The sequence below is a fragment of the Macaca mulatta genome, chromosome 2 (assembly GCF_049350105.2).
Source record: "Macaca mulatta isolate MMU2019108-1 chromosome 2, T2T-MMU8v2.0, whole genome shotgun sequence".
Classification (NCBI taxonomy): Eukaryota; Metazoa; Chordata; class Mammalia; order Primates; family Cercopithecidae; genus Macaca; species Macaca mulatta.
Genome location: NC_133407.1, coordinates 123,570,082 through 123,596,314, shown reverse-complemented (window position 1 = coordinate 123,596,314; position 26,233 = coordinate 123,570,082). Strand labels below are relative to the sequence as shown.

The 26,233-nt window shown below is 39.8% G+C and overlaps 1 protein-coding gene across 21 annotated transcripts in view; it reads left to right on the top strand.

Annotated features, from left to right (window-relative positions):
* FHIT (fragile histidine triad diadenosine triphosphatase) overlaps positions 1-26,233 on the top strand; it is a 1,490,910-nt gene that overhangs the window by 1,219,743 nt on the left and 244,934 nt on the right. For 20 of the 21 annotated variants that reach the window (XM_015130517.3, XM_077990313.1, XM_077990314.1 and 17 more), the window contains 2 exon segments: positions 7,743-7,888; positions 10,535-10,564. In XM_015130517.3, the coding sequence (XP_014986003.1) occupies positions 7,743-7,888; positions 10,535-10,564 (176 nt within the window). 21 annotated transcript variants of the gene reach the window in all.

The following is a 26,233-nucleotide window of genomic DNA, read 5'->3' as shown; positions in this document are numbered from 1 at the left end:
CTGTATAATGTCTAACAGCATCCCGTGGAAGCAGTGCTCTGCTATCCCACTCTGGTAAACACTGCAGTAGGTATTATACATGGAGGCTTTTATAACCTTGAGAGGCACTGAAACAGCATGGACATTATAACAGTGTTGTAACACATGCCCCTGGCTGGGATTTTCACTTAATAGCTACATGACCTTGGTCATTCAGTTAAACTTTTTTGGCCTCAACTTCTGAATCTAGACATTGGGAGGTGATATTATCTAACTCAAAGGGTTATTGATTAGCACTAGACCATACTAGGCAGCAAACAAATGTTATATGTTGTTTCCTTCCTTTAATGATATCATTTACTTATTTCCCACATACTTAGTTTATATGAGCATACTTTTTCCAGATATGATGCTCTTATCTCAATCAGTATAGCATTGCTTTGCATTGAAAAGTTCATAGAAAAATATGTGAAATTTAACCAAAGAATCTGTACCAGAATACTGTCAGGCTGTGGGCTCCCCTTTCAATTTACTTTCTTTGAAAGGCACTTGTTTACTTCTCTCTATGAAAATGATTCTTTCTTTTGAGCATCCAGATCAGTACAGGAGTTCTGAGGGCAGCTCAGGGCATGCTGCCTAGAAAGGGATACCTGGGTTCTCTTCCTCCAGATGACCAAGGTCTCATCATATCTCTGACCCAAAGCGTATCACAGGGAAAAACATGAGATAGTGGATATTTGTAAGATGCTTGCCTTGAGAACCAGCTCTGAGCAGAGTACTATCGTTATCTTAAGACACTGCTCTGGAATTTATCATATTCTGGAAATCGCATTTGCTTAAAATTACATCTATGTCATTTATGGTTATGGTTGATGAATATCCCATGAACCCTTTATTGAGTTACTGAAATGAATATGTTAATACCCATTGAAAAAAGGTGTGGCCCAAACTAGCAAGATGCTTCTTCAGAATTATATTTATTAATGTTCAAGGGTGATATTTCTACCTTTCTGATACGAAAATTCGCCAAAGTGCTTACATTGTGAATAGTAGATTACTTTTTGAGACGCCACCTAGTTTGACTCAAAGCTCTGTAACTTGCTATTTAAATCAAATAAATTGAATATTTTCTTGAAAAGTAGCTGACAGTCCATCCTGCTGTTGTTTTGTGAAATGACATTAAGAATTATTTTGAACATTGACAAGGCCTAGGAGTGTTTGTTAGAGTAAGGCTATACAGGGTCTGCAGGGGTCTGCATTGCAAACTGGAATGTTCCTTGCTTATCACTAAACTACACACAGATCTGCAGTAGAGATGAATACAGACTCTTCTTTTTTATTAGTTCAGAAGAATGATTAATCCTGTGTTGTATTATTTGATACTGCCTTACTTCATATTAATATATACACAGGCTAATCAGCCTCATCAAAATCAGTGATATTTTGATGATTTGCTTTATTTTGGTGACTTCTATATTCTGAATCCCTAGAATAGATCAGATATAGAAAACTAAATGGGGGCAAGTCTGAGCAACTCTGATCATAATATTCTGCTGTCATCTTTAATTAATCATCTAAATCAGTACATTTCCATTTCTCTGTCAGTGCTCTATATTTAAATATTTCATATTTGTCATGGAAATCCTCCTAAAATTATTTTTAATCAATTATTATCCTTGATGAGCAAATTTTGAACTTATCAAATTTATTTTGAATAAAAATGTGGCAACATAATGGAAATGTTATGTAGTTGGGAAGGTTCTCACTTTTGCAGCATCTCCCTTTATTCTGATTCCACCAGTCCTTTGCAGTTGGTTTTGCGGTTCATGAGGCAGTATGGGAGGCCACAGAAATGGCACATGCATCTCATGTCACGTGTCCATTCTCACTGGTAGTGGCTGCTCGGAGGTTGTATTGGCAAGGATTTTGGGACACTCTGGTTAGAGAGAATTCTGTGGTGGATTATCGATGTCTGTCATAATTTACCATTGGAAAATAGTGGCAGATGTGCAATGTTTTGCCATCTCAGTGTTAAAGAAAGAGATTTGGTTGGGGAAGCTCACCGACTGAGTTTCAGTCCCAATTGTGCTCCTAACTGTGTGACTTTGAACAAGTCAAGTAATCTTTCTAGCCCTATTTTTAAAATCTGACAATGAAGGTATTGGAGTAGATGATGTTTAAGATCCATCTCGATGGGGCACGGTGGCTCGTGCCTGTAATCCCAACACTTTGGGAGGCCAAGGTGGGTGGATCACCTAAGGTCAGGAGTTTACGATCAGCCTGACCAACATGGAGAAACCCCGTCTCTACTAAAAATACAAAATTCGCCGGGCATGGTGGCGCACGCCTGTAATCCCAGCTACTCGGGAGGCTGAGGCAGGAGAATCGCTTGAACCCAGGAAGCAGAGGTTGCGCTGAGCCGAGATTGTGCCATTACACTCCAGCCTGGGCAACAAGAGCAAAACTCCGTCTCAAAAAAAAAAAAAAAGAAAAGAACATCTCAACTCTAAAATGCCATCCTGTATTTACTCACTAGGACAGCCAAGATACCTTGGGCCCCTGTTAATTTTTAAACATCCTTGGAACTTCCCAGTGTCCATACCCCTTTTGACTGTCATCTTTCCACTGCTCTTGTTAGAAGACAGAATATCTCTACCTTGAATCTGGGTTGGCTTGTGATTTTCTTTGACCAATAAAATTTGGGACAATGTAAGCCTTAAGCAACTTCAGAGATTTTGCATCTATTGGGATGGAAGAGCATGTAGAGTGAAGGGTCTAGTGGATCCAGCTGAGCCCAGGCTCCACCCTACCTTCCATCTGAAAGCAGTTGCATGAGTGAGTCCAGGTGAGACCCTCAGCAAAAACCATCCATAGACTTATGGTAGTAAAACCTATCAATGTTGGTTTGTTGTTGCTGTTGATTTGAGACAGAGTTTTGCTTTTGTCACCCAGGCTAGAGTACAATGGCATGAACTCAGCTCACTGCAGCCGCCACCTCCCAGGTTCAAGGGATTCTCCTGTCTCTGCCTCCTGAGTAGCTGGAATTACAGATGCCTGCCACCATGCCCAGCTAATTTTTTTGTATTTTTAGTAGAGATGGCGTTTCACCATGTTGGCCAGGCTGGTCTTGAACTCCTGACCTCAGGTGATCTGCCCACTTTGGCCTCCCAAAGTGCTAGGATTACAGGCGTGAGTCACTGCGCCTGGCCAATCAATGTTGTTTTAAGCCTCTATGATGTGGGGTAGTTTATTATGCAGCAGTAGATAAGTGATACAGAAACTGGAAGTCAGTCAGTGGCTCTCCTGAGTCTAGAAGGTCTGAAATGATCTCTGACAGTAAGGCACCTCTCTGACAGCTGAGGTGCCTTAGTTCTTCATGTTGCCACTTAGTAGGCTAGCTGGCATTTTTTATAGCATGTTGGTCTCAGGCTTCCAAGAGAGCAATAATCAGAGGTTTCAAGGTCACTTAAGGCCTAACGTTGGAAAGTCACACAGCAACACTGCTGTAGATTGGATATTTGACCCTCCAAACCTCATGTTGAAATTTGATCCCTGATGTTGAAGATAGGGTCTAATGGGAAGTGTTTGGGGGCAGATCTTTCATGAATCACTTGATAACATCTTTGTGGTAACCAGTGAACTCTCTACTGCTCTATTAGTTCCCAGAAGAGCTGGTTGTTGAAAAGGGTCTGACACCTCCCTCCCATCTCTCTTGCCTCCTTTCTCACCATCTGATCTCTGCAAACCATTTCCCCTTCCACTTCAGCCATTAATGGAAGCATCTTGAGGCTTCCACCAAATTCAGAAGCCAGCATCATGCTTCTTGGACAGCCTTCAGAACTGTGAGCCAGATAAACCCCTTTTCTTTATACACTACCCAGCTTCAGGTATTCTTTTATAGCAACACAAACACAAAGTAAGACAAGCGCTCAAGGGGAGGGCAAATAGACTGCAACTCTTGATGGAAAGAGGGGTAAAGCCACATAGCAAAACAGCCTGTAGGACGGGAGGGATTCTTGTGGTCATATTTGCAAACAGTAAACCACACCAGCTCTAGGCACCTGACTAATGCAAATATTTCTTTCTTTCATTGTGTGTATTCTGAGTTGGCAGTGTGTCAGCAACAGTTCAGCATAGGGCTTGGCATGTGGTCACACCACTTTAATGCAGCAAAAACACCTAACGTATTTATGTTCAAAAAGATAGAGATAGTCAGTTCTGGGCTGGTGGTAAGCATGAAGAGGAAGAGAGGAAGAGGGAAAACAAAAAGAAAGGATTGCCAAGTTTCTGGTAGTCTCTTGTGATATGAATCATGTGTTGTGAAAAGATCCATAATTCTCAGTAATTAGACTGTCCAACAAGCAATGGATTCAGTGTGTCTGACAACCTGACCCAGTGATAGAGGCTGCAGTACCTAAACTGTCTCAGGAGTCTGGCCCATGATGGAGCCCAAGTTATCTTGAAGCAACTGAAAGTCAGGATGAAGAAGGGCCAAAATACCAGCTTTGTATCCCTCTTTACTTCCTCCAGCTCAGGCAAGTTGGTACTCTCATTTTTGATCTTCTTACAATTCCCTGTTAGGATGAAGGCGTATTCACTGCCTAGTGCTCAGGCCTCCTTTCAGTGTGGGATTGTAGGTCTCATATGCTTTCTTTTTCCAAGGTTAGGTGTTTCTTATGCCTTTAGCATGTTTGCATCATAGCCTTCTATTTAATGGAAACAGTGGTTCCCTTCTATGAACAGAGTGACTCTAGGGAATGCAGGGCACAGTTTTAATAAGAGGCTAGGCAGAAATGGAGTCATGAAAGCTCTAAAAAGCATGACATCACAGCACTATCATTAATAATGTGAACTTTAGAATCAGACAGACTTGAGTTGAATTCTAGTTTTAATCTCATTTTGAGTGTGCTGGTGTGGCAAGTTTCTAATTTTCCCAAAGAAATTATTGCTTATAATTCATCTTCAACATGGGAATTACGATAGTATTAATAATTTATGGGTTTGTTGGAAAGATTGAGTAAGTAAGAGTATGTACAAAAGTGAAATGGTGATTTGGGCCAAAGGAGGAATGCTTAACAACTGTCTTTGAAGCTAACCTTAAGTTGCTAGACCATTTTTAAGGACAAATTTTGGTCTAGGTGTGGAGAAATGGTTCTACTTTAAAAGGCAAAATGTAGGATGAGATGGAAAAGTTTATCTAACACCCTGAGGCAGAGTTAGATCTGACCTCCTCTGTGCTCCCACAGTATTCTATACTGATTTCTACCGATAGCATTCATCTCTCTATGTTGTAATGATCTGTTTGCACTGCATGGCAGTTTGGGACATTACAATGTGAACTCCTCAAGGTCAGCTACTCTGTCCTGGTCACCTTAGCATCCTAAGTCCCAGCATAGATCATGGACTGAGAGGAGACTGCAGTGTTGGGATGGATGAGTGAGTAGGTTGCCAGCCCAATCCACTGGCTAAATCACTCCCCGATTTTTAAAGTCCAGTTTAAATCTCATCTGCTCTAAGAGGTTGCCTTTGGTTTTCATCTACTGTGAGAAATCTCCTTGTCAACTATACAACCTAAGTTATAACTATTGACCTTCGCTTCCTTTAAAAAATATTACTACTAAAAAAATCTCTCTAGATTATAGGGAGAAGTGGTAACCAGCTCCACAAGTTTTCACACATGATATGTACTGGATAAAACATTTATTCAATTCAATATATTAAGTTTAAGTCTTTGAAGGTTATCCTACATGTTGGCTAAGAAATCTTGACAGAGGTGATAATCCCAGGCAAACAGGACCCAGAAGTAAATGTGTCCTTATAGCCTATGTATAATATGGAATTTACCCATTAACAAAGCTTAAGAGGCTCCAGATTAAATTATATTGCATCTGTGGTATTATTTTAAAACAATTGGCATATAAAAAGTGGCATTAGAATTACAAAAACTATCTGCTGTTCTTCAAATTAATTCGCTTTCCCTGAGTTGTTTTTCTAGGAGCAACATGCAAACAAGCAAAACTGGCAAATAATAAGATTTTTTTATGGCATTGGAAAAAAAAACTTTTGGATGTCATTGATATTACTAAATTTACATTAGATGCATAGGTTGTCTGATTCATTCCATCAATTTTCACAGTAAGCCATTGTTTAAGTGAAATGTCTTCCTTCCCCACTGAGTTGCTGTGTGTGAACATAGCCTAATACAGCACTTACGGACTTCGTTGTAAGCTTGCATGGTTGTCACCCTTGCTGTGGTTTGGTGAAGCCAGGCCTAAGGGAGGGTGTAATTTAAAGCAGGGAGGGCGCATATGGGGAAGGGTCCCTTTTAACACAGAAAAAGCAACTCTGTGGGAGTGGAGGCTGGCAATCTGCTCAAAGGAAATGAAAGGAAATTCTTCATTTCTAAATGGTTCATTGACTCATGATAATAAAGCAGGCCTGCCAAAGATGGATAATTATCTTTTTAAGTATCAGATGCCCTGTGGGTGAAGGCCTCCCTACTCCTCTCTTGAGAAATGAACTCCGATTTTAAAAATGCTTCTTTTCATAGTTTACCATTGACATGAATTTCCTGATTATGAGCAAAATTAATCAGTTTCTTCTTTCTTTTCCCCTCTCTCTTATGGAAATCAGGCCTGACCAGCTGAGCTCAGTGTGTTTCCCCTTGGGCTCTGAGTTCTACCAATAGTGGAATGGGGTTGATATTCTAGTGAGACTAGCAATTGCAGAATTATGGTTTTATTATGCCCCTTAGCTGCTTAGCTCCAGGCAGGAACATGGTGTCTTAAAACAACAAGAAAAAAGAAACAGAAAAACGTACAAGAGTTTGTTTCTCTTGTTAGTATCTAAAAACTAAACAAATATTTTTTATATCTATATAGTGCATGTATAGACACACATGTGCATACATATGTGTATAGTAACTGAAATGTTACTGATGGTGTAACAGTGAATATTGATTTCCTATCAGTAATTAATCAAATTTCTATCCTTTTTTTCTCTAGATCTTATATGTTGCTGAGAACAGTAATGTAAATATGTTGTCTTGTCTAACTTGCAGAATGCATTAAGAATGTTTTATTTGAATAACGAGACAAGCTGTTTCTTTCATGATTTAACTTCAAATGTCTTCTTTTGGATTCTAGAAAAAAAATCAGTCTAAGGAACTCTTGTCATAAATTGCTTAACCACATGACACATTTCTTAGTTATGGATAAAGTTCACTATACATTTTCAGAATGTCTACACTCTTTTAAAAATAAAATAAACATCTACTTTTGTATGTTCATTGCATAGTTCTCTTATTTCTCTAAAGAGATAATTTAAATTAAAAATTTATCACCATGTTCTACCTAGAGAAACCAAGTGGATATTCCAGTTGCTTCTTCAACCTAGTGCCTTTGGCAGCTGAAGCGGACACAGCTTTAGAATAGGGGTCAAGAGATAATGGTCTAGAATAGATCTGGTCTCCTGGCATAATTATCTCACCATACACTTGAGTCTCTCTGTACACATATGTCCCTTTCTTTTGCGAGAAATTCTTCTGTGTACCACAGCTTCTCCTTCAAAGTGTAATTATCCATGTATGGAAGCTCTCTTTGAACTCTTTGGAGTTCAGTGGATGGTAAATATCTGTTTCTTCATTCCTTAGTCTTTGAGAGTTCAGGCCCTGGTCCAAGAAGATTCAATCCTGTGGGTATAAACTGCTTGGTTAGAACACTACACAAAGCCAGCAGCATGGACCTTAACAGACCTTGCTACAGATGTCCTCGTGTGCCCACTGCGGCCAGTGGAGCGCTTCCGTGACCTGCGACCTGATGAAGTGGCTGATTTGTTTCAGGTGACCCAGAGAGTTGGGACAGTGGTGGAAAAACATTTCCATGGGACCTCTCTCACCTTTTCCATGCAGGTGAGTGTACAGATTACTCAGAAATTATTTTTCTTCCTTTTCAAATCCCGACATTGGGCTTGCTCCTCCTGACATCTCACCAGGAAGGCAGACGTGATTGTTTGTATTTTATGTAGCAGCCGAAAAAAGATGTTATTAATGCAGGGCAGCCCTACTGTCCATCGGCCCCAAGATGGACCATGGAATAGCATCCAAGGTGATGTCTGAGGCTTCTTTACCAAGCAGGTGGGAGTAATGGATAAGTGATTTAATGGACATTCAGACATTCCAGATTGCTTACTGGAACTGGGACTGGAGAAATCATTTTCATTCCATGGTAACTAATTTTTGAGCACTGCATGGACAAAGCCCTGCTCTAATTCCAGGGTGGCAGTGATATACAGCTTAGGTTGGGCCTTACCTTTTGTCTGTCTTTAATTCAAGCTGCAGAGGTTGATCACAGATTAGTTAGAAGCTAGATTGACTGGTTGGGTGTGGCCTACTAACCAGTAAAGAAATCAGATCCCTAGTCACTGGAGATTTTGAGGATTTTTAGGCAGAGGTTGAACCAACACTTCTCAGGTTGGGAGAAGGATGTCCATGGTGAGTCATCAATAGGGAATTGAGTAAATCCGTAGTAACATACCATGAGCTCCTTCAGGTCCTCTATGGAAAGGGCTGGGGTGTCAATGCATAAAGTCCTTCATGGCTCTGAAATTGGATGACTCTGTAATTGCCCTTTGGAAAGACACACTTTCAAAATGTGGGGATTCTGTACTCAGCCTGTTAAACTGAATGTTTGTCATTCTTCCTCCTCTCCTCAGCAATCTACCATAGAGCTTCAAAGAGACCAGATAAAGAAAGCCAGTGTTTTCAGGTTATAAAGGCTCTGACTAAAAGTGCTCATCTTCTCAAACAGATTTTTTTCTTTCTTTTTTTGCTGCCGTATCTGTGTTAAGAGTAGCTAAACTTCCCCCAAATGCTTTGTGTGTGTGTGTTGTGTGTCAAACCATCTGGGTCACCTCTAGGCAGGGAGTTCAGCTCAGAGGGGGTTATCAAGCTTATGTTGCAAACGGTGTTCCTGGAGAGGCCAAACGAAGGCAGTGAATGAAAACCTCTGTTAATGTTTAGTGAGATACAAGAATAAAAATCACATTTATAGGAAATGACCATTGCTGGTTATGAAACATGTTTCACTAGAAAGATAATTCCATACATGTAAGAGCTGACTTGTGTTACCACCTAGAGTACTTTCGTATATGCAATGTGGTCAAACTATTTTTTTTTTTACTGTAACTTACAGCAAGATATATATTTATTTCAAAATCATGCATGTCCCCCCGGCACACATATATGAAATATATGCATGTGCCTATATTGATAAAGGAAACCAGAGTTTCACAAAACAATGTTTACTCATTCTGTGCAGTCTAATAGTTTTTATTCTATTAAGATCTGATTTCTGGCTGGGTGCGGTGGTTCATGCCTGTAATCCCAGCACTTTGGGAGGCTAAGACCAGCAGCTCTCTTGAGCTCAGGGGTTTGAGATTAGCCTGGGCAACATGGGAAAACCCTGTCCCTAAAAAAATACAAAAATTAGCTAGGCATGATGGTGCATGCCTGATGGTGTAACAGTGAATATTGATTTCCTATCAGTAATTAATCTCCTGCCTCGGGAGGCTGAGGCAGGAGAATCACTTGAGTCCAGAAGGTCAAGGCTGCAGTGAGCTGCCATCATGCCACCACACTCTGGCCTGGACAGCTGAGTAAGACCCTGTATAAAACAACAACAACAGCAACAACAAAAACACCTGATTTATTTTGTTTGTAATGCTGATTGCAACCTATTACGTTGACTTCATGACCCATTAATAGGTTGTGACTCAAAGTTTGAAAATCCCTGATATACACAGTTGCGCTTAATCCTTGCCATAGCAGGGCAGGAGTTCTCACCCCATCAGTCAGGCTTGTAGAGGTAGACAGACCTGGCTAAAGTTGCAGAAGCCAAATTCTATTTTGGAATTTCTGATTGTTGAGCTATTGCTTGTTTTGCCATCTCAACCAACTGAGTATCCGCTTTTGCTTTTTATTATGGCCGGTTACTTGGTGAGTTTGCTCATTTTCAACTAAGCTTCAGAAACAGAGAAAGGGAACCAGGTTGGGAAAAGGGTCCAGCTACAATGAACACTACCATTGGTCTCCCCCAAGGTCAGAATAGCCAGAGAGGACTCTTCTCATATGAAATACCCCATATTCTTGCTTAATGGCTTATGTTTATAGCAGATTTCCTGAATAGAAGCTTAAAGTAATCAGACTTTAATTAAACCACATCTAAAGATAACCAAAAGGTGTGATACTTCACCTCCCCAAACATTTTCAGCCTTCCTTTAATGCAGTTAAAACCATAGCCAAGAGCAAAGAGCATGAAAAGTAGCAAGGAGTTGGCTTGCTGGATAATTTATATCATTTTTATACATAACTTCTCACTCTCAGGCGGAAATGGAGAACTGTCTAGTCCCACACATTTGAAGCCAATGGTCCCCATGAGAATACTATAAATTAACACACAATGAAATTGCATCTAAATTATTAATGGGTGATATTTCTGAGTAAGAAGGAGATACCATCTATCTATTCTCACCTCTGTTGGTTTTTTCCTACTTCTAGGATGGCCCCGAAGCTGGACAGACTGTGAAGGTGAGTGCTTATTATGTGCATACAAATTAATAAGAGGCGATTATGAGAACTAATAAAAAATCACAACGAGTCATTTGCAGCACATTGCTGTTTCATTATGTTATCTTCGAGGTCAGAGAGACCCTCAGTGTTAGAGCCATAAATCCTGACATTATAAACTCTGCCAAACAATATGTTTCCCATTAGTTTACAAGACATTTACTTTTAGTAGTAAAATTATTATTGTGCAAATGCTAAAACAGAAACTAAATCAAGGAGTCCGGAAACAGAAGTCAAAGTGGTTCATGTGCGGGAGTGTCTAGGAAATAGCATGTGAGCTTCCTGTGGGTTTTTGCAGCCCCATGCTAAGCCTGGGGTGTCTTTGACACACCTCTGCTTCTTGACATAGTCTGCTTTTGCTTCATTGTTCTTGAGTGTAGGGATAACCGCAGCAGTAGCATCAAGCTGCCTCACTTCCTTCCTGTCTCTGTGCTTCTGTCTGTTCTCCTCATCACCCCCACACCTACTCTTTTCCTCCCTATGTACTTAATACCAAAGTTCAAACCTAATGGAGTCAGTGGAGCTCAAAGATGGGTTTTTAAGTGTGCTAGGAGAAGAAAGGAGGATTTGTTAGGATAGTCTCTGCTTCTGTAGTAAAAATAAAATAATAAAATCCTGGCTGATTCAGAAGCTGGGTTTCAGCTCTTTTCACACAAACACTAATTCCTATACGGGTAGATCCTGCACCTAAGTCACAGAAAAGGCTCTTTTTGGTGCTAGAAGTCAGACGCAAGTCAGGCTGGGATGTTAATGTTACACTTTGTTGAAATAAAGTTTAATGGTTCGAAGACTAGCTGTGAGTGGATAAGGTGATGCCCGCACAAACAATGCCAAATAAATGTAAGTTCCCTTTTGATCTTACTTTACTTTGGACTTTAACACAGCTATTCTGGGACTTTTAAAATAGAATCTCTGGGAAATACCTCTAAGAAGTGAAAGTTTATGTAGGGACTGCCACCATATGAGCCACCAAATTCCTTATCATAAAAAAGGGCTAGCCTCCTAATTGCTCTACACACAGGGTGTGGTGATAGACAGAGACTTTCAGCTTTCCTCTATCCCACTGTCTCACCTCCATATGAGGCTCTAAATATACAGATGCAAAGAAAGGATTTAATACCTGTGGCTTGTTTTTGAAATCAGTTCTTGAAATGCAAAACACAAATGTTTAAACTTGGTTCCCAGATTTTTTTAAACTCAGTATTCAAATGTAAATTCCAACTATACCGGATTGGTTAGATGCACTATGCAATATCTGTTTGATGGAATTCCTTCAGCCATTGAAAGTCATACTGTCGAGGCATAGCTAGTGACACGGGAGAATGCACAAACTGTATTAAGTGGAATGCACAGAATGATAATAGGTACATAGTGAGCGTAGCTGAAACGTATATGAATAGATAGGTTATATGATCTCAAAATTTCATTCAGCTATTCTAAAGCGGGGTAGAAAATATTTGCTCTACAACAGGCTCTGAATAGAGACAGAAAGTAGATTAGTGGTTGCCAGGGACTGGGACAAGGAAGGAATGGGGAATGATTCCTAATGGGTACAGGTTTCTTTTAGGGTAATGAAAATGTTGTGGACTTAGTGGTGATGGTTGTGCAACATTGTGAATATAATAAAGCCACTGAATTGTATGTCTTAAAATGGTGAATTTTATGATATTTGAATTATCTCTTGACTAAAATTAATACACACACACACACACTCACACACACAAAACAAATAAGCAGTGAGCCTAGCTGAGCTGATAACTATGGCTATAGATTATGTAGCTCCAATAGTAATTACTTTTTAATGTCCCAATTATCTGGCCAAAATGTGTAATGTTTTTGTTAGCTTTGATGGTGATGATGATGGACTAATTCTTAACAGATAGTACTTATATTTGAATTGTTGAATGTGGTTATTGTTATCACCACTCTGATTGTTTAGCTTAAGTTGATTTTTTAAAAATAATTCTGTTTTCTAAATCAGCAGATTATGTTGTTTTGCATATCTTTCAATTGTTTCCAACCTGATCACAGAAGTCCCCTGATATGAATTAATGGGGATATCTTGACTCATTTGTAGAATACGGTGGTTAAAAGAAAACCACCATACACACACACACACACACACACACACACACACACACACACGCACACACACACAGGCGTAAAATCCCAGAGAACAATGAAGGTTCCAAAGCTGTTCTTTAGACAAAGTATCCATATCTAAAGTTGTTGAATCTACTTTTCAAAATGTGATCTTTGTATCACCTGCATGAAAATTAACTTTGATATCAGTCAACAACAACAAAAAGTTGATTCTCAGGTCTTATTCTAAACCTACTTATTTAGAATATTGTGACTGGGGCTTGGGAATCTTCACTATTAACAAGCACATCCCATGATACATATTTGCCAGCCTCAGTATTGTATGATGATAAAATATTGAGTGGCAGTGGTCACATAATTATGACCCCTGGAAGCCAGTCTTGCAGTAGCCAGCCCCTCTAGGGGACAAAGCAGCATCTTTAATATTCAGCTGTCCAGTTGTGAAAACTACAATTCAAGACTCTGAGCATTTCATATTTTGAAATTCACACAGTTGCACATTTTAAGGCAGCATTTGACAACCTGCCATGGAAAGCACAGTGACTGTTCTCTTCATCTTTGCCTCCGTGTCTCATTCTTGATATTCTGCCTGATCCCTGAGTTCTAAACCATTTTTGTCTCATGCTGAGTGGTAATAGCAATAAGCCCGGTAATGGTCTTTGCCCCTGGAGCACCTGTTGTTATTATTAATGAAGGCACACCACTGAGTTAGCCTCTTGAACATGATACCACTGTAGGGTTTTTTGTTTCAGGGGCTTTAAATTCTGCTTTACAAAGAACAAGCATGGCCTCGCTTACTCAGTAAGGCACTTGTAGTCAGGGAAGGGAAATATCGAAGTGAAAAAGTGACCTCTTATTTCACAATTGATTATTAACTCTCCTTTTTGGGTTTAAAAGTGGTAGAACCCTGCCATCCACAAGGTGATTATTGCAGCAGTTTGATGTCCTGCAGGCTTGAGAAATAATCTTTTTCTTTCATCTTCAACCATACAGATCCAAACAGCCCCCCTGACCGTTCATCTGAAGTTGCTCTCTTAAACCCCTGCTCTCTGTCCTGGTGCATGATTTGATTTCTCTCAAGGTGTTCTTCGTTGTCTTTTATTTGTTTGGCTATGCACCTGTACCTCTGTCTTTTCTCTAATTCTTTGAGAAGGTAAGCTTGTGAGGACCTGGATTTTGTCATTGTTTATGATAGGTCTCAGGACGTGCTACCCCCAAAATATGCTAGCTCTGCGTACTGAGTATTTTAAGGTGAAGGAAACTGAGAAAACTACAGAAGCAGGAAGATCGCTCTCTGACCTTCTTCCGTTTGTCTACCCTCAAGTGTGCCGTAAAAGAATTATCTGACCTGTCAGCCCTGCAAGTAGGTCATAAGGCCCTCATTCCAGAGGAGTTCTGCCCTCTACTTACATGCCAAGAAGAATCTGAACAAATAGGCCTTGCTAAGTTTTCCCCAATTTATTACTGTCAAGTCATACTCTTTTATCGTCCAATCATACCTCTGCATGACTGTCCATAAAAATACACAGTTGTCTTTAGGTCTTTATTTTTGAAGGCTCCCATGGCACATAAAACTTATATTAAATACATTTGTTTGGCTTTTCTCTTGTTAATCTGTATTGTGTTACAGGGGTCTGAGCCATGAACCAGGCAATGGGTAAGGAAATGATATGGCTTTTTCTGCCCTGTATTTTTTTTTTTTTTTTTTTTGAGACGGAGTCTCGCTCTGTCGCCCATGCTGGGGTGCAGTGGCGGATCTCAGCTCACTGCAAGCTCCGCCTCCCGGGTTTACGCCATTCTCCTGCCTCAGCCTCCCGAGTAGCTGGGACTACAGGCGCCCGCCACCTCGCCCGGCTAGTTTTTTTGTATTTTTTAGTAGAGACGGGGTTTCACCGTGTTCGCCAGGATGGTCTCGATATCCTGACCTCGTGATCCGCCCGTCTCGGCCTCCCAAAGTGCTGGGATTACAGGCGTGAGCCACCGCGCCCAGCATGCCCTGTATTTTCTATGGCTATTTTGTGTGGGGAAGAGAATGATGATGATAATGGAACTTTGCTTGTTGCTTGTTGGAACATATCTCATAAGTTTCTAACTTTAGTTAACATGAAGTAGAAGGTGATATGTATGTGTATTCCAGCATGCAGTCAGGGGTATTCCTGGAATCTCTGTCAAAAGTCTCCTATATTCCAGGTGTTACTAACAAAGGCAAAATTTCCATGAATCAAGTTCTCAAATCGTGTTCCAAAATGTAATTCCATCTAACCAAACCATTAAGGCCATATTCATTCCTTTAGAAGCGAAGCTGCTTAATAAGTTTAATGTGAGCTATCTTTTAGAAAAATTGGTATGTACATCTTTGGGTGGGAGGCCATTTTAGGTATATTAAAGAGAGATTTATTCCAGGCAGGTAATCTGGAATGCCATAAGAACTATTTATAGATTACGCTTGCTTACACTCTTCTATGTTTATGGTACTTGAATCTTCTACTTAGAAATTTAATTTTATAGTATTAATGCAGTGGGAAGTAGCTGTTAATAACTTTTGAGATATTAGAAATTACTTTTTAGATTGCTCTAGAAGAATAAGATAATTATTTATAGAAGTATAATTCAAAAATTAAAGGAGATAAAAAGGAAGCTCTTCACTGAGAAGTTTCTGTGGTTCTAGAACACATTTTCCACCCAAAAATTTGGTAATCTTTCAGATTCATGAAAATGAGGACATTTTATCTCTTAAGTCTAGTAGTTAACATACTTTGGCATCAGTCAGAGGTTCCATTAGGAATATTAGCCCCTATTAACTTCCTAACTGTGCACCTTTGGATCAGCCTTTTAGCCTCTGTGAACATCTATTTCCTTGTTTTTTTTTGAATGCAGAAACCCTATCTATTATATTGAGTGATGGTGGAGAAAAACTGACATATTCATGTTCAGTAGGTGGTACATGTAGCAGAGATTGGCTAGGATTTGGACATGGATATAGAATCTGACCAGTCTATCCCAGTTCAAATCCCAGCCCTGCCACATCATGGCCCTGGGACCTTGTACATGTTTCTTACCCTTGATCTCAATCTCAGTTTCTCATCTATAAAATAGGTTGCGGCTAGGCTTTCAGAGGATTTAACTAGCATTGAGGTGGTTTGTGGTCCTGCCAAATTCGTTTAATTATTATACACTGAATTCTCTTGCTATGAATGACTTCCTTTTGGTTAAATTCTTGAGAAAACTTTACTCTGATTATATGACTTGTGCTATTTGAATATCTTATTTGAACTTATTATAAAAATGACCCCTTGAAAATTCAGAAATCTGCCTTCTTAATTGGGGAAAATAATACTGGTCCTCTCTGTCCGAACATTTTTAGCCTCTGGTGTATGCGTAGATGATCATGAGTAAGTCGGGGTTATGAATTGATAGAATACTTCACAGTTACCTAAAGAAGGTAGTCATAGGACAGAAACTTGCCTGCCCCACACTTTGCTGACTCACTAGTTATAGCATGGGGCCTAGGACTCTGTCCTAACAGACACCACAAGTGATTCTGATGGACACTTCAGTTTTCTGAAGCTGCTTTCCTGAAGGAGTGATAAGCAGTTGTAGGGGCTGCTGCTCTCAACCCAAACCAATAAAGATTTGGTGTGTACAGAAAGAGAGAAACCCATATCTTGAGGACGAAAATGATTTTCTTTTACTGTTACTTATTATTTTCATTTGGAAAGACACTTCAAGAGAGATGTAATTTGCTAAAGGACTTTTATCCTTTCATTACAGCCATGGTGAACGGTGCCTTGACTATGTTAATACCTAATGCATGTATTTACTGCATGAAGAATTGGTATCTTCAGGATGCTGTAGCTTTTATCTTATAGAATTGCCTTACGATTTGCATCTCTGCTCTCAGAATGAATCCAATTTGACTGAGTTGGTAAACCAAAAACAACTGCAGTGCTCAGGGTGTACATGTGGGAGTGGATGCCTTTGAGATGTGCTGAGGTTCCAAGCCCTTTCCCTCTGGCATGTAAATGTCTCTGACTTCCCCTCCCTCGCTCCCTCCTGGTGATTTGAGGCAAAACCCCCAGTCCCCAGCTCTCCAAGCAGAAGGGGCTGGGGGCCTGCCTGTCTCCTTTGGGAAACTTCCTCTCTCCTACTAAACCCTCAAGCCCTTTCCTAAGTAGATATCAAATCACTGAGTGTTTCGGTTTCTAGTTTGCCAACTTTAATTTGCATGATGCCATTTGGATCAAAGCACTGAAAGAAAAATTAACCAAATCCCCTGGTATTTTCACATTCTTACTTACTTTTTCCCTGTTCATTAGAACTCAAGGGCAGCTAAGGCGAATGGGATGGGAGAGATCCTGAAGTAGGGATGAGGGTGAGAAGAAAATGCAGGGAAGTTATAGCATACTGATGAAGAGTGAGGACTCTGGGGCCAGACTACCTGGTTTCAAACCCAGAGCTGTCGCCTTTCTGATAACCTTTCTGAGCCCCCACATTTATTCATAAATTTAGAAAATGGAGGTCTTAAGAGTATCCTGTCTCCTGGGAGTGTTGTGAGGACAAAGTGGATTACTGCATGTAAATCCCTGTAAAATAGTGCCTGGCACATAGTAAAGTCTCAATACATGTTCACCATTAGTTTTATAATTCTTACGTCAGTCCTCACAACAACCTGCAAAGGTAGGCATTAATATTGTACACTTAGGGAAACTGAGGTTTAAAGAAGTAAAATCACATACTGGAAAAGCACAGTTGACAGATAGTGGAATTGGGATTCAAACCCAAGCCTGTCCAAAATTCCAACTCTTCATTATATCATATGACCAGGCTGTTCCTAAAAATACTCTGTATACTGTAATCACAGTGGAAGACGCTCAAGCACAGGTTTTGTAAATATTTTGTCACCCTCGACACATTTATCTGTATTATTTTGCTCTGCTTGGAATAATGTTGGTTTCCATCTAAAAATATCCAGAGGGCAATCCCTGTTTAACTGTATTACACAGGTGAAGCTTAACTAACCTAAATGCTGCTTTATTGCTGTATGTCAATTTATAGCAGAATTATATGCTTTTAGTGTTTAATTTTTCATTAGTACTACCAAACAAATCTCCTTAGTAATTAGAGGCCCTGACATACAGCAAAGTGGATATTTGGCTGTTTAATTTATTTTGATATTTGTAATGCTAACACATGGCACATATAGTAGGGACGTTCAATGTTTTATAGGATTCAGTAAACTGTCTTTTGCACCTGAGGCTCAGAGCCTGTGATTTCTACTTAATCACTGTGAAGTCAGACCTCCTGTGAAAGGCAAGTGTTTTGTAGACCCTAAAATACCACCTAAATGTAAGGCGTTATTATTCAGTCAGCTTCTTCCCTTTACTTATGTAGTAAGGCCAGTCACTCACTGTTGTCATTTTGCTATAGGATACTAGTGCTCAGTAACTAATCATTGAAGGAGCCACTACTCCGCCTCACCATTTTGCTATGTGTGTTTCAAGCCTAGGAAGCCTAAGAAATCAAATGTAAAAATCTCTAACTCCATGTAATCTGCTCATTCTAATTTCAAAGTTTTAAACCTGTGATATCTAAATAATTGGCTGGCTAAACTGTCAATTCTGTAAATAAATAAATAAACGCAGCCCAATTAATCATGTGACAAAGATTCAGTACTTTTGATTAAATATTAGTGGCCAATTCAACCTCAGTAGATGAGCCATTTGTTTTATTTTTATTTTTTTGAGACAGAGTCTTGCTTTGTCACCAAGGCTAAAGTGCAGTGGCGTGATCTTGGCTTATTACAACCTCTGCCTCCCCGGTTCAAATAATCCTCCCACCTCACCCTCCTGAGTAACTAGGACTACAGGCTCGAGTCACCCCATCCAGCTATTTTTTGTATTTTTAGTAGAGATGGGGTTTCACCGCATTGGCCAGGCTGGTCTCAAGTGATCCTCCTGCCTTGGCCTCTTAAAGTGCTCTGGAACCATTTGTTTTAGACTACACCACATCCTTAAATACAGAATGGAGAATGAAAGCCCATACAATAATGTGTGCCTTGATTGAAATTGGGCCTTTTAGCTGAAACAGATCCTAAATGTTACAAACTTTTGATTAGGAGTTATTGACAGAAGGAAATAATAAAATACAATAACAGGTTGCTTATAGACTGCCCAATAAATTTATAAATATGTAGATCTATATGTGGCTTAGAAGGAAGGACACAGATGGCATTCTTACTGCCTCTGGGTGGAGATAGTGAGGGGAAGCAGTGCAATGTGGGATGTGAATTGTACCCAGGGGTTTCGGCTTTACAATGTTTTATTTTTAAATTGGGTAATGTGTGCATGGTTGTTAATTCTATTATTTATATTTTAAAGTGCATTTTAAAAGAAAAATCAAGGGCCCCATTTGAAGACCTTTCCATTAAGAAATGACTATTATAATTTATTCTCTTTGCTTTATTATCTTCAGCATGTATACTAGTTCTCATGCCTCCTATTTTCAAATCTCGAGGATGGGGCCCATGAAGTAGCTTTTTGAAAGGTCCACAGTTGATTCTGATGGTTACCCAGATATATCAACTGCAATTTCATTTATTTTTATAAATGTATTTTGATTCTTGGTCTAGATCACCTGGACTTGATTCTTTCTCGATACTCATCTCATATTATTCAGTCCCCTTCAGGCGCTCCTCTTTACCCTTTATGCCAAAGTCATTAATAAAGTAATTCTCAAGACACAAAAAGCAGCTGGAAAAGGTAAGGATTTCATGGCTGAGCTAGGGTCAGATGGAAACCAGCTTAATGAATAATAGACAAGGCAACCTGCAGAGCCACAGACATGGAAGAATTAGAATAATGACCTTCCTGAGGACATTTGAGTGAAAAATGTTGGGATGGTGAGACTGTAATGGCCCTCAGGCCAAACATGGTGAGGAATCCTTCCCTCCTTCTAAGTCAATTATGTTAGTGCTGGGAAAGGGTCATTTTGAAATTTTAACTTCACATGTCACGAGGCATCAATCCTACCTCTAAGGGTCTAATAGATCCCTTCTCTAAAGAAGCCTCTTGTTTACCAAAATCAGGGAAATTGAAGCATATATCTTTGGAAGCCTTCTCAATCAGATTAATCCTAAACCTCAGGAGAGAAGGGGGAAAATATAAAGAACCACACTCACACAATCGTTTGAAATCCTAGGCTTATTCAACATAAAGATAATATTATTGGATTCTAGTAATGAAAACTTCCATTTCTTTCCCTGGTAGTTTATTCTTTTAAACAAGTTTTCCTTGTTCCTGACGTTACATGAAAAATGAAGATGGAATTCTTTAAGATGTTGACCTTGCCTAGGGTGGTTGAGAAGAATAAACAACGTTGAGTTAACAAAGTGAACACACCAAATATTCTTTTACTCTGTGCCTAATGTTCACATTCAAGTCTCCCACTCTGGGGTCCATATATCAGTACCTGTGCCCCCCCAAAATATTTTCTTACATGCTTTCCATCCCGGTGCCCTGACAAACAGCTCAACAGGGGCTTTTATTTGCGTTTAAATTCGTCTGTTGGTTGTAAATGGTATAAATTCCCAGATGTAATCAGGTTCTAGCAGTATAAGTTTGATGAAACTGTTCGGCCATGGAAGGAATAAATGTGACTCCAACCTCTGCTCCTCTATCAGATGACCATCGATGCATCTCACTCTTAAGGAAGAGACTCAGAGCATGGGATAATTCAAGAAAATCCCAGACGGGCAAGTGATCTTGAAAGTCACCTAGCATCATCTACTACTTGACAGTTAATCACCCCTGTAGCATTGAAGTTTGTCTTTCATCTTCCTCTATACCTGGAAACTCAAAGCACTGTGAGGTAGCTGCTTCCAGTTCTGAATAGCTCTGATTTCGATTTCCTCACTACCAAAGTAGTCTGTTCCTCCCTTCCAGGAAATGAGCATCCTGCCTACTCATGTTTTTCTATCTGGCATTCATTCATTAATTTGTTCTTCTATCACCTACTATGTGCCAGATGTTGTCACAGGCCCCGAGAACCTAAGAAGAATGAGACATAGTCCTTGTTTTCAAGCACAGACATTGAAATGAACACCATAATGGAGGAAGGCTGAAAAAGTTGTAGAAGTTCTATAGTTAATATTAACATATTATTCCAATAAGTGTTTATTGAGTGCCTACTATGTGCCACGTACTCCCAGGCACTGGGTTTAACTGGAAGGCAAGACAGTCAAGGAGAAACTCTCAGCATATTGTGTTTTTCCCCTTACGTGAAAGGGAACAAATAAAATATTGCAGATTTGGGTTAATATTGGAAAACCTAAAACAAGGCGTTGTGAAATGGAATGACATGGTGGAAGGGGAATGAGGTGGTGTGGCTACTTTAGATGGGGTGGTCATGAAAGGCCCACTGAAGAGATTACCTATAAACTGAGAACAGGGAATGACAGGGGCCCAGCCAGGTGAAGAGCTGGAGAAGAAAGACCATTCTGGGAAGAGGAAATGGCAGTGGGAATGAGCTTGGCATATTCTAGGAAATGATTGAAGACCAGGTGGCAGAAATTTAGTGTAGAGAGAGTGGCGGCAGGAGAGAAGTGTGAAGAGGTGGGCGGGGAGCTGTTACACTGGGACTTATACTGTGGTAAGGAATTGTAATTCAATTTTAAATGTATTTGATGTTTTGATGATACTCAGAGTATGTTTCAGGGCAGAGGGTATTTCACATGTGCTTATGATAGGTTTCCGAAATTGATTTGGTTTTTTAGTTTCTAAGTCCACTTTTCTGGACTTGAAGAACTTTCTGCCATGTATATCTTGGGCACTGTGGTTGTCACTCTAGCATTCTTTCTACCCTCCCTCTTGATTTAGCAGCCACAAAGTTAGGATGGGTTTGAACTCATCTTTAGCTCCAGGTGCAGACCTTGTCTGGTGCATGCCAGGGGTTGGCAGACTTCTTTTGTAGAAGGCCAGATAGTAAACATTTTAGGCTCGGAGGGCCAGATGGTCTTTGTCATAATTATATAACTGACTTTGCCGCACAAAAGCAGCCACAGAATATATGAAAATGAATTGTCACAAATAAGCATGGCTGTATTCCAATAAAACTTTATTTATGAAAGCAGTTGGTGGGCCAGATTTGGCCTGAGGGCCGTAATTTGCCCATTCCAGTCTAAGTCAGTTGTCTCTGCCACAGTAATGACTTTCATTAATCTTTTCCTAAGCTATTTAGAGTGTAGGATTCCCTTGACTTTAGGAATCCTACACTCTAAGGGATTGGAGTCCCATCATCATGGAGGACTTAGATGCATTGGTTGTAGATGGGCTGTTTTCTCCCCTACTGCTTATGAACAAGAAAGCAGGTAACTAACAGCTTCTAGCAGTCGTCTTATGATTTCTAGGGCATTCTGCCTCAGAGCAAAACAGATGCTGAGGCTGGAATGGCAGAGACAGAAAGAAGCTGGATACTAGGTGACATTATTGGATTGTTGAATTAACCAGAATTGAAGCCTGCGTTACTTCTAGACATTTAAATTAGGTGTTCTGGCCAGGCATGGTGGCTCACACCTGTAATCCCAGCACTTTGGGAGGCTGAGGCGGGGGGATTACCTGATGTCAGGAGTTCAAGACCAGCCTGCCCAACATGGTGAAACCCTGTCTCTATTAAAAATACAAAAATTAGCCAGGTGTGGTGGCCCACACCTGTAATCCCAGCTACTTGGGAGGCGGAGGCACAAGAATCGCTTGAACCCAGGAGGCAGTGGAGGTTACAGCTAGCTGAAATTGAACCACTGAACTCCAGCCTGAAAAAATTAGGTGACCAATAAAGTCCTGTATTGTTTAAGCCAGTTGGAGTTGGAATTTTTGCTGTGTCTAACAGAAGACATGTTCAACTAGATTATCTACTCTAAAATATTCATTTATTGTTGTTTCTTAATATGCTTAACTGGCAGTTTGAGTAAACAATTTCTAAAGTGCCTCTGCATATCTGCAGTACTCATCACATGCCAGTGGGAATCTTTGAGTGAAAGTCTGAATCAATGGCCCTAGAAGAGCTTAACTTCCAATAGGTTCCCTCTGGTGCATGACCACACGGTAATTCCATTAACTTTAACGATGGTAGTGCTGCACAAAATGGGCCCTGTTAGTCTATTCTCTCCTTTCTTTTTAGCATTAAATCTTATCTTGCAGCTAGTTTTTCAGGGTAAAGTATGTGTACCAATGCCATTCATTTCTTGCCCTTTATTAAAATATGCAGGGCTCTTTCTCCCAGGGAGGGAGTGCTAAGTGAGTACATTAAAAATGAATCCGTTGCCCCATTTGTCGACTGCGAGAAAACCCCAGAGTCAGGGACATCAATGGATTATTATTGATTGTTGTAAGATCCAATAAAATCATAAATATGGCTCAAAACAATTACTGTGGCCACATTAGCAAATTATCAAATCTATAACTTGCTTTGGAGCCTGGCCTCAGAGATTTAAATAAAGTGCCGGAGGGAGGCAAGTTGTATTTTAGAAATGTGACAACCAGGGCTGGGATAGAGAAATTTATGATTTAATTTGCTGTGCAATCTAATTGCGAATAACTATTGGATTTCTAAAAAGTGGACTTTGATTAGGTTTAGGTGTCAGAAATAAACTGGAAATATGGGTCAGTTTATACTTCTCTGAAAGTCTGTAGGGAAGGGGAGAGGAAGGTATTCGTTGCAAGGAATGACTTTCTCAGGTGACCTTCCACCCTTCTCTCTGTGTCCTTATTTCCTGTGTTGGAATAATTGGATTATACCTGAGACTGGCTGGCTCTTTCCAAAGAACCGCTTTTTACTTTCTTCACCAAGTGTCAGTTTCCCCCCATTTAGAAATAAATCAATTCAAAATGAAATTACCCAGAGCATTCATTTTTCACCATCTAGTAAATGAATCTCTCTAAAGAACACGAGGTCCTCCCTTTTTGGTTCAGGCTTAATAAAATCCTTCTTTTCAGTGGAAGTGGTATAGAACTAGTGTCTCTGCCTTTTCTAGGCTTTTCCTCTCTGGTGGCTTACTAGGCAATATTTGCTCCATAAAATGTGTATTGGCACGTTCATAGATTCCTGGGTATATTTTGTGAAGATCTAACCTGAAGTCGAGCTGCCTGGTTTAAATTTCTAACCCACAGCAGGCTGGAGAAAAGCCTCCAATGGCATTGCATCATCCATTAGCCACTGTAGCCCTTCATCTGAGGCCCTGGCCTCAGCTGCACTCTGATGACAAGCACACCGGTGGCTAGATTTTCAGGAATGGATTGGCTCATCTTTTAGCTCACTTTAGGAAAACAGAAAAGCAATTTGCACAAAGATAAAGCAGATTTCCTAGTGATCTGTGTAGAACTGGCCAACAGATTTCTACAGGCAGTCAGCGAAAGCATGAAAACCCAGCTGAGAAACAATAAATTACTGCTAACTGTCCTAATTATCCCTTGATACTCTGTGTTGAAACCTGACTAAATTTTGCTGAAACTTACAAATAGGGAAAAAATTTAAGGTTTAATAAATTATACATAATAGAAATGCTTAAAAAAATAGAAAGATAGCCACAGCAGAAGGGCTTATATTTATCACCCCTCTGTCTCCTGAGCCTTAGAAAAAGGTGGGGGTAGAGGGAGGTTATTAGATAAATTGTAATTTTAATTGCAAACCTAATTGATGATACTCAGCATGCTTATTAGGTCAAGGAAGACTATGAGTCAACTCCCAAGGTCATTACATTAATAGAGTAAGCATGTAATTTGTGATAAGTTGATTTGTGAACATCACATTCTTCTCTTTAAACAGAATAACCAACATTAGTTTTTAAGGTTCATATACTGACTGTGTGTGTTTCTTTGTATTTTAGGACAATCATCTTGTACTAACCCATCTTTTGGTTTTATAGTTATAGCTTTAGTGCTTTTAATATATAAATGCATTTCAAATTCCTCCAGCAATGACTAACATTTTACCAGCTGTCTTATTCCATTGTTGAGTAACCCCAGCTAGAATAGTTTGCTTTTTCATTTCCTTTCTTTTTATTATTTTGAACCAGCACTTAGCTTCTCTGAAATATTTGCCCTGTGGTCTTCTTTCAGACTTCTCTGGTAATTTGGATTGATTCTCTATTTCTTCTACCTAGAAACTTTGTAGAAGTTGAAAGAAAATGTATTATTCTCCCTTTAAAGAATCATCAGTGCCTCTGGCTGTGTACATGGCATGATTTTTACCCCTTTCCCAAACTAGTTCCTCCAACCTCAGGTTTCTCTAGTTGATGACTGTTCTATTTTAAACGTACTGCCTAGAATCACATGAGGGCATCCAGATGGTATAGGAACAAGTATTTATTGCAGTACTTGGAATATAGTAGGCTCTCAATAAATGCTTTTTGAACATGAGCATGTTTTCACCAAGTATAGAGCCTTAGGTCTGGACATTCTTGTTGCAGATGAAGTTTGTAGAATATAAAATGGTCAGAAGGATCTTGTTTGTAGGCACTGCCATAATGAGGATTTTGTTGGTTCTTTTTCATATTTTGAAGAGCAGTGAATCTGATGAGTGATACAGAGGTTCTGTCATTTCACTATCCTCAGGACCATCTGGTCAGCCATAGAATGGCTTCTCAATCTCATTGTGGACAAATGCTAGCAATGGAATAAATTCTCAATTACTATTCTTCATTAAGCAGTGATCTTTGCAGGTGCTTTCCATACCTAAGGTGTTTGACTGACTATTCTCATGTCTAATACCCACCAGGCTTTCATGCTAATCATTTTTCTTTCAGTAGGCATACAAAGGGCATCTGGAGCCCTTTGGACTCTTTGGGGATGACAATTAGAAGCATAATTTTAATTAAAAGCAGCTAACTCATTAAATTTTGTGGGCTGAGAGGATCATAGAATCTTTTAAGTATTCGAAAGCTGCAGACTTTTTCCATGGGAAAATTCACATACACACAAAATGTTGCATTTAATTTCAGGGGCCTCCTATTCCCCTGAGGTCTACCCATGGACTGCTAGACTGAATTTCCCTGACTTGTTATCTTCCAACTGAATATTCAGGGAACATTGTATTTTTTGCCTAAATGATAGGGTGAATCTTGAGGCAGGTCACAAAGAGCCACATTCTACCCTTGTTTGCAAAATGTCTTCTCTCACTTATGGGAAATGCATGCTTTAAGGATTTAAATCTGACTCTGTCCACTGTTAGCTATTTGCATTTGTTTCCTTGGTTGCAAAATTGGAATAATAATACCCCCTGCTGTCAGGATTTTGTGAGTATTAAATAAGAGCATGAATGGGGAGGTCTCTGCACAGTGCTTAGCACACACTGTTTTTATTCACCCGTTTTGGTTTTTTGAGAACATGCTCACTTCAATTTCTATGATGAAAACCATGGACAAAGCCAGTGTCATCCTGGCCCTCAAAAAGAACATCATCTCACTGGGCATGGTGGCTCATGCCTGTAATCCCAGCAATTTGGGAGACCGAGGCGGGCAGACCACGAGGTCAGGAG